We start from the raw sequence: 8939 nt of genomic DNA on the forward strand, positions 1-8939 counted from the left end.
GAAGAGAGAGGGACAGAAACATCGTGGGCTGCCTCCTGCACGCCCCTACTGGGGATGAGTCCACAACCCCGGCATATTCCTGGCTCATGGGTGACGCTCAACCCCTGAGCCACACCAGCCAGTTTCCAAAGGATTTTTTTTATTATTTATTTATTTTTATTATTATTAGTTAAGGTATTACAAATGTGTCCTCATCCCCCCCATTAGCCCCCAACCTCCCCCCACCACACACACACACACACTCATGCTCCCATCCCCCTGTTGTCCATGTCCATTGGTTTGGCTTATATACAATCCCCAGAAGGAAAGTAGGGGAGGGCGGGGGTAAGGGGAAGAGATCAACCGAAGGACTTGTATACATGTATATAAGCCAAAGGATTTTAAATGCTCGTGGGACACGTGTGGGTCAGCGATTAGGCCTTGTGGCACTACCCGGTTCGGCCGGCACCTGGCTGGGGGGCGCTCAAGAGCCCGACCCGGCTGGCGGGGGCGAAGGCTGGAGGAGGCGGAGCAGGAGGAGGAAGTGGTCAGTGGTCGGGTGGCTGCGCCAGCCCGCGATGCCGCTGCAGAGGTTGCTGCTCGCGGGTGCGCGCCGCGCGGTCTTCGGGTCCGCGGAGCCTGCGCTGCGGGGTGAGCTAGGCGGTCGGTGGGGCCTGGAGGAGCGCCTAACCTCGGGTCCCGGGAAGGGCAGGGCAGGGAAGGGATGGCGGGGGTGCTCGCGTCTTTAGACTCCCCTGAAAGTGACACCGTACCTCTCGGCACCTGGGGGTGAGCGCCCTACAGTTCTTGTTCCCGCAGATCCCGCGTTTCTGGGGCCTGGGGACGCAGGGAGAGGAGTCCACATTGCGCCTGGGAGCTCGCGGGGAAGGCATTTGTAAACATACTGGTGCTTGACTAATAAAGGCCGTTCGCGATCCCGGGAAGCGAGCCGGCGGGAGAGACGGAATGACGAGCCCAGCCTTGAGTTCCACTTGTGACCCACTGGAGAGCAGCGCTGATGGCTCGGTGGACATTCACCTAGAATTACAGCAGTTAGGACTCTAAAAGTGCCACCCTGGTTTTACAGATGGCGGAAGAGAAGACAGACAAAGGTAGTGCGTGGTGTTAGGTCTAGGACTCAGCGCCAGCCTCCCTTCCTTCTCTTCGCTTTATATGCTGCCTCTCCTTTGGCAACAACTGTTATTTGTGGACGCAGGTACAGGGGCCGGGCATACCACTGTCTCTCCCCACCCCCCCCCCCCCGTCCCCACCCCCCCAATACAGTATTCCATTTTTTAAAAAATATATTTTATTGATTTTTTACAGAGAGGAAGGGAGAGAGATAGTTAGAAACATCTATGAGAGAGAAACATCGATCAGCTGCCTCCTGCACACTCCCCACTGGGGAAGTGCCTGCAACCAAGGTACATGCCCTTGACCGGAATCAAACCTGGGACCTTTCAGTCCACAGGCCGACGCTCTATCCACTGAGCCAAACCGGCTTCGGCAAATTTTTTTTTTTAAGAACACCCAGTAAGAAGCAACTTGACAATGATTATTTATTTATTTTATTTTTTTAAAAAATATATTTTATTGATTTTTTTTTTTTTTTTACAGAGAGGAAGGTAGAGAGATAATTAGAAACATGGATCAGCTGCCTCCTGCACACCGCCCACTGGGGATGTGCCCGCAACCAAGGTACATGCCCTTGACCAGAATTGAACCTGTGACCTTTCAGTCCGCAGGCTGACGCTCTATCCACTGAGCCAAAACAGTCAGGGCTCAAGTATTCCATTTTAACTGTTGGGAAATCCTTCGGTTTATGATGTGTGTTTTTTCTATGCAGATTCTTTGTAGTTTGGTTTTGCCTTTGTTCAACAGTTATTTATTGAGCACCTTCTCAGCCAGGCCTCCTGGGGATACAGCCTCTACAGTTCTCTACCATTTGTGGGTAGATAGACACAAGTACACAGTCAACACACACAGCCCAGTCTAGTGAGACTGCAATGGAAAGAACAACTGACTCTACCAGAGTTGGGAAAAGTTCGAGAAAAGGTGCCTTTTCATTTAAAAATTCTAGTAGTAATACATGATTATATTTTGATTACATTAAAACAATAAAGCACAGCATTGGTGTCCTTTATACAACCTCCCATTCCACTCTCCTCCCCAGATATGGTTTGTTATCAATCTTTCTAAACAGTTTTCTATGAGTATACATAAATAAATATACACATAAAATACTGCATATATGTCCGGCCGGCGTGGCTCAGTGGTTGAGCCTCAACCTATGAACCAGGAGGTCATGGTTTGATTCCCTATCAAGGCATATGCCCAGGTTGCAGGCTCCATCCTCAGTGTGGGGTGTGCAGGACGCAGCCAATTGATGATTCTCTCTCATCATTGATGTTTCTCCCTTTCCCTCTCCTATCTGAAATCAATAAAAATATATTTTTAAAATACTACATATATATGTTACATACAATAGAACTCTATGTTATAAATCACATTTTATATATTATTTATATTACTAGAGGCCCAGCACACGAAATCGTGCGTGGGTATAGTCCCTAGGCCTAGCCTTCGAGCAGGGCCATCTTTCCCAGCTGACAGCAGCCACCTCGCCCCCCGCTGCCACTCACCCGGGTTCCCAGTTTGCCATCGGGCAATGGGAGCCTGACAGCTGGGGAGGAGGGACTGAGAGGTCAGCTGTTCCTGCCCGCTCACCCATCCCACCCTTGGACCGGTGGGGCAGGGGCCTTGGCCTGGGGCCACCTGCATCCCCTACCACCCACCCCCGTTTCCCCATTAGCCATTGGGCGATTGGAGCCTCACTGCCGCGGTCCACCCGCTTGCCAGTTCTGCCCCCCCCCCCCCTCACTGTGGTTCCCTGTTTGCCATGCAGCGATGGGAGCCTGCCAGCTGAGGGGAGGAACCCAGAGGTTGGCCGTTCCTGCCCACTCGCCAGCCCCACCCCTGCCATGGGTCGCCCTCTGTGTGTGGGGCAACCAGTGGGGCGGCGGGCTTGGCCTGTGGACCCTGCATCCCCTACCACCCACCCCCGGAGTCCCCGTTCGCCATCAGGTGATAGGAGCCTGCCGGCCAGGGAAAGGGACCAAGAGATGGTCTGTGCACCTCATAGTGACTGGTTGAGTGGTTGTTCTGCCGTTATGGTTGCTGGGCTTTTATTATATAGGATAATGTGATTTACCATGCATATTTTTCTGTAATTTTTTCCTGTTATGTATTCAGTTTTTTATGACAACACATATAACTCTTTTAAACACTGCAAATATTCCATAGTATGGATAACCAGTTTATTTATTCAGTCCCCTGTTGATGAACATTTTGGTTTCCAAATTTTTATTATAAAAACACTATCCATAATTATCATTGTACCTACCTCTTTGTGTATATGTACAAGCATTTTACTAGAATAGAAACCTAGAAGTATAATTTTTGGATCAGAGTAACAAGTGACATTTAACTGGGTCTTAAAGAAGAGTAAGAGTGTACCAAGTAGAGATGAGGGAGAAAGGTATTCCCTTCAGAAGAAACAGTGTGCATAAGTCATGGAGGAAAAGTGAAATTAGACATTTACTGTTTGTACTGTGTAGATTATTTAAACCTCACAGCAACTCTAAAAGGTTAAGTAATAGTATTCCCATTTTACAAATAATAAACTAAATCCCAGAGAGTTTAAGTAATCTGTCCAGGGTTACAGAACTAATTGGTCAAGCCAGGATTTAAAACTGGTTTATCTGACTCTAAAACCCCTGCTCTTACTACTATAAAAATGTAGGTAGGACACATGTATACTATTTTTTTTCTGTGTTACAATCCATGTTTGTTTAATATGTTTGATATATTTCAAGGGAATTAATTATATCTGATAAATATTAATATCTGGGTAATAACAAGCTTTGATGTAATGGTGTTTTACTATTTAACACTATTTTGGCAAAGAAAAATGTTTTAATCATAGATTTATAGAAATTCTACTTAGATGGTATGTTGGAAATAGTATAACTCATGTATTGTATAAATCAGGAACTTAGGCTAAAAAAAACCCCACAAACCTTAAAAGATTGAGAATCATTAGCTCAAATAGCTAGGCAAGTGGCATAAAATCACATACACACTACTGCTCTTCTTTGCTCAAGCACTGCTTCACAGAAGGCTTCTATGTTCATCTGTTCTGTATATAAATGAATGAGGAGAAAGTACTGAGTTTTTCTCTCCATTTTTAAAGCTAGGGTTTCTTGGCATATGAACTTTCAAAGTCATTCCATGAGGTACTGACTTCACTCATAGCCAGGAGTCCACAAGTAATACCTACAGTACCAGAATTTGCTATGACACATGTAGGAAGGTCAGGTGATCCTACCCTTCACTACCATCTACATTCAGAGATGACTAATGTTGGAAGAACAAGAACGATGAGCTAGGAAAGCAGTGGTGGTGAGTGGGGTCTCTCCTATGAGGATCAGGTCATCAGATCAATACACTCACCCCCATCCCTGCCTCCATTGACCTGTGGATATTTCATAGTAGACATCAGGGTGAAGATGCTGGTTGTTAGGACAGGGCTGATGCCTGACAGGTAGGATTTTATTTTTTGCCTTTTTAATAGTGACAATTCCCTTATTTAAAAAAGTTTTTACTCAATTTATTTAATCTGAAAAAACACACATTTTACCTATTTTTCTTCCCCTTTCCCCGCCCCCCCCCCCATCCTCTGCCCACAGTTGGCAACCAACAAACTGTATCTATGAGCTTGTGTGTGTGTGTCTGTGTGTGTATATATAAATATTAATATCTGGGTAATAACAAGCTTTGATATAATAGTGTTTTACTATTTATCACTATTTTGGCAAAGAAAAAAGTTTTAATCATAGACTTATAGAAATTCTACTTAGACGGTATCTTGGAAATAGTATAACTCATTTATTTATTTATACACACACACACACACACACTAGAGGCCCAGTGCACGAAATTCGTGCACTGGGGGAGGGCGGGGGAGGATCCCCCTCTCACAGTCCAAGAACCCTCAGAGGATGTCCTACTGACGGCTTAGGCCTGCTTCCCCAGGGGAATGGGCCTAAGCCACAGTCTGGCCTCCCTCTGCGGGAGGTGACCAGGCTAATCAGGGGAGGGGGCCACCCCCATAACCCCACTGCTGCTGCCACTGCCAGCCGCCGCAGCTGCCAAGATGTTTTCATCAATACAGACTCCAGTCCCCTCACCACAAAAAATGTCTGTGTCTGCTCTGGGCCTGCTTAAGCTGCACAGTGGTGGCTCAGGCATGCCCCCTCCCCCCCACCCCCGTCTGTGTCCCTGCCCACCGCTCCTGCCTGCACATGCCTGTCAGGAGGCAGTGTGATGTTAGCGCTGGGCAGGCCTGCACATGCCTCCGCTGGGGGCAGAAGTCCCCGCCCCCATCCCCCGCTCACCAGCTCCTGTGCGTGCGCAACCTGTTGAACGGTCGTGACTGGGACACCGTTAGGACCAATTAGCACATTACCTCTTTATACATATAGATTATTCCACATATAAGACACATTGTACAGTATTTGTATTTCTCTTTCTGGCTTATTTCACTTAATGTAGTTTTTGAGGTCCATCCATGTTACATACATATGGCAAGATTTCATTCTTTTTTATGGCCTAGTAATATTCCATTCCATATATATGTATATATCACAATTTCTTTATCCATTTATCTGTTGATGGGCACTTAGATTGTTTCCATATCTTGTAAATGCTACAGTGAATATGCGGGTGCATATATCTTTGAAATACTATCTTTGTTTTTTTCTGAATACCTAGAAATGGAATTGCTGAATATAGTAGATGAGACAATCCCTCTCCCAGCTTGAAGGAGTGGCCTCATCACTGTCTTGTCATTCAGCACTGCCTCAGCTTTTGGTTGACTCTCAAATCTTTGTGCTTGTCCAAGCAGCCCAGTACATCTTTTTTTTTTTTTAATATATTTTTATTGATTTCCGAGAGGGTGAGGGAGAAAGAGATAGAAACATCAATGATGAGAGAGAATCATTGATTGGCTGCCTCCTGCACGCCCCACACTGGGGGTGAAGCCTGCAACCCGGGTATGTGTCCTTGGCTGGAATCGAACCTGGGACTCTTCAGTCCATAGGCCAACACTGTATCCACTGAGCCAAACTGGCTAGGGCTCAGTACATCTTTAATAGCTCCCAGTAGTTGAACATATGCCAAGACCTGTCAGTGTCCCAAAAGGGTGACTCTCGGGCTGACTGGATGCCAGACCCTCAGGCATCAGCTTTGTATGCAGATGTACCCAGTCATGTGGGACTAAATGAGTAAGCCCCACTGGCCACCAGAAATCAGGGCTTGTATATTTTTTATATAGCTGGAGGGTGGGGTAATTGGGGCAGTGGAGGAATGAGGAGGAGGATAAGGTTTGAAAAATTATGCTGCAACAATTATTACTGGGTGTTTACCTAATGATGACTGTTTCCATCATTCCTTCTACATTTATTGATTGAAGCAATCCCTTCTCCCCATTTATTTAATTATATCCTTATATCAGTATGGACTGATAGAATTTTTATTTTGTCTTATGGGTTATTTATCCATTACCTTATTATGCTAATTATTTAAGAGAGATAGAAACAGTACCACTAAGTACTTACAAGTGCTTTCAAATGTAAAGCCCCCACATCTAACATGACTTATCTTAATTTGTAAGGAAAAATGATATTAAAATTTTAATATTGTAACTTAGATCAGGGTAAGATTTACATATTATTCACACAATTCAGTTGTCAAATGCTTTATGTGTATTTACAAGTCCTTCCCACCTCCACCCCCACCCCAATTAAGGGGCTTGGAGGGAGTAGAATATGGAGCCGGCATAAGGCCAGCCATTAAGCATGCAGGGCAGGAAGATAGAGTTGTATCTTCCTGCTCAGTCAGGCTGTGTAAAAAGTACATCCATTAAATATAGTTTAGTAAAGTCAAAAGATTGAGTAGTTAGCTGACCGGAACCAGGGGAAAAATTTCTTCAGATACTAATAGTGATACCATTTTGAAGATGCCTATATTATTTTATTCTTTCCAGGTTTGAACTCAATAAAAGGAAACTGGCACAATTTTTGTACTGCTGTTTATAAAGATGTAACTTATAAGGAACTGAAAAACCTCTTGAATTCCAAAAAAATTATGTTAATTGATGTTAGAAACACATGGGAAATTATTGAGTGTGGAAAAATCCCTGGGTCTGTCAATATACCATGTAAGTGACATGTATCTTAATCTGATTCATTTCAAAAAATACATATTCAGCCAATTTACTGTAGATAAAATTTAATTGAGATTCTTTCTTTCAGTAAATGAGGTAGGTGAAGCTCTACAGATGAACCCAGAAGACTTCAAGGAGAAGTATAATGAAATAAAGCCATCCAAATCTGACAGTCTAATATTTTCCTGTGCAGCTGGCCTGAGAAGCAAGAAGGCTCTGGACACAGCAATATCTTTGGGCTTTACCAGGTATGTAGGTGAAGCATATATACTGTAATGCTTCATATGTATTATGTTATTGGTCTACTGAATTTCTTACACTATTAGTAATGGCAGTATAGCAAGAGTTAGAGCCTCTATCTTTTCATAGTGCTCAAAAGTAACACAATCTTTTAAATAGGCTTGTAGTCTACTCTAAACAGTATGGTGAGTAGCCATCGCATCTCTCAATCACTAGTTTTCATCAACCTTGTTTTATGAAGCAGTAAAAAATGTTTACAGCACTATTTGATGTATGTTTTCAGGTCTCAGCACTATGCTGGAGGATGGAAGGAATGGTCTACCTATGAACATTCAGAGAAGAAACAAGGAAACTGAAGTTTGGAATACAAGCTGACTCTTGCCTTATGTACATGCAGCCTAGAGTTGTGGAATGAGCAAAAGAATAAAAATCTAGCTCTGACACCACTGGCTAATGGGAAGGGGATTTTGTATAAGTCAATTAATTGTTGAATCTTTTTCTCAACTGTAAATTGAGAATACCACTTCCCACCCTGGCCTGGTAACTCAGTTGGTTATTGTGTTGTCCCATATGCCAAGGTTGTGGATTTGATCCCTGGTCAGGGCACATACAAGAATCAACCAATGAATGCATAAATAAGTGGAACAAACAGATGTTTCACTCTTTCTACAAAAAAAGAAAAAAAGAATACTACTTCCCCCTGCCTACTTGCACAGGCTATTGAGGATTGAGATACTGTTAGTGACTTGCCATGGAAATATAAGGGTTGGGATTCCAGGAATTAATTTTTAAGTAGGTTACTAGAGTTCAATAGTATTCCAAAAAAACCGAATTACTATTTGGATTTCCTAATCATGTGCATATGTGTTAGCACACCAATCAGAGGCTATGAGTTAGACCAGATTAATAAACAGACTTGACCTTAAAATACAAAGAATCTGGAATCCTTATTAGTTGAAATAATAAACAATGAAAATGTATTGACAGCATCCAAAGACTTATGGCAGTGTTGTGACCAGCATGGTAGTGAAATAATTTTCAATTTAAAAATAGGAATCAGAACAGTGGTTGCTTCTATTGAGGGAAGGAGACTAACTGGAAAGGCAAGGAGGGAAATTTCTAGGGTAATAGAGATGCCTTATATCTTGATGTATTGACACATACATCATCAAGACTCACTGAAGTAGACACTTGAAAATATACATTTTCTATATCATTAAAAAAAATATATACATGTATATATATTTAAACTTAACCACTAGCATGAGTATATTCCTTAGCAATGCCTTACACTTGTTAGTGTGCTAGTGGTAAAATATTTGTGCTTTCTTCCATCTGTGCCTCTTTGGACCCATCTGGGTAAGTCAATGATTATGACATATAATCACTCCACTCTTCCAACACAAGCCCAATCTTAGTTCCTTCAGACCTGAGA

General features: G+C 43.4%; 1 protein-coding gene across 1 annotated transcript; it reads left to right on the forward strand.

Moving 5' to 3' along the window:
- Positions 1-326: 326 nt before the first annotated feature.
- TSTD1 (thiosulfate sulfurtransferase like domain containing 1) lies at positions 327-7945 on the forward strand. The gene is made up of 4 exons (XM_081093647.1): positions 327-630; positions 7085-7258; positions 7353-7512; positions 7788-7945. The coding sequence occupies exons 1-4, from the start codon at positions 360-362 to the stop codon at positions 7858-7860; spliced, it is 678 nt and encodes a 225-aa protein (XP_080949773.1). The 5' UTR covers positions 327-359; the 3' UTR covers positions 7861-7945.
- Positions 7946-8939: the final 994 nt, after the last annotated feature.

The sequence above is a fragment of the Myotis nattereri genome (genome assembly GCF_964212035.1).
Source record: "Myotis nattereri genome assembly, chromosome: 6".
Classification (NCBI taxonomy): domain Eukaryota; kingdom Metazoa; phylum Chordata; class Mammalia; order Chiroptera; family Vespertilionidae; genus Myotis; species Myotis nattereri.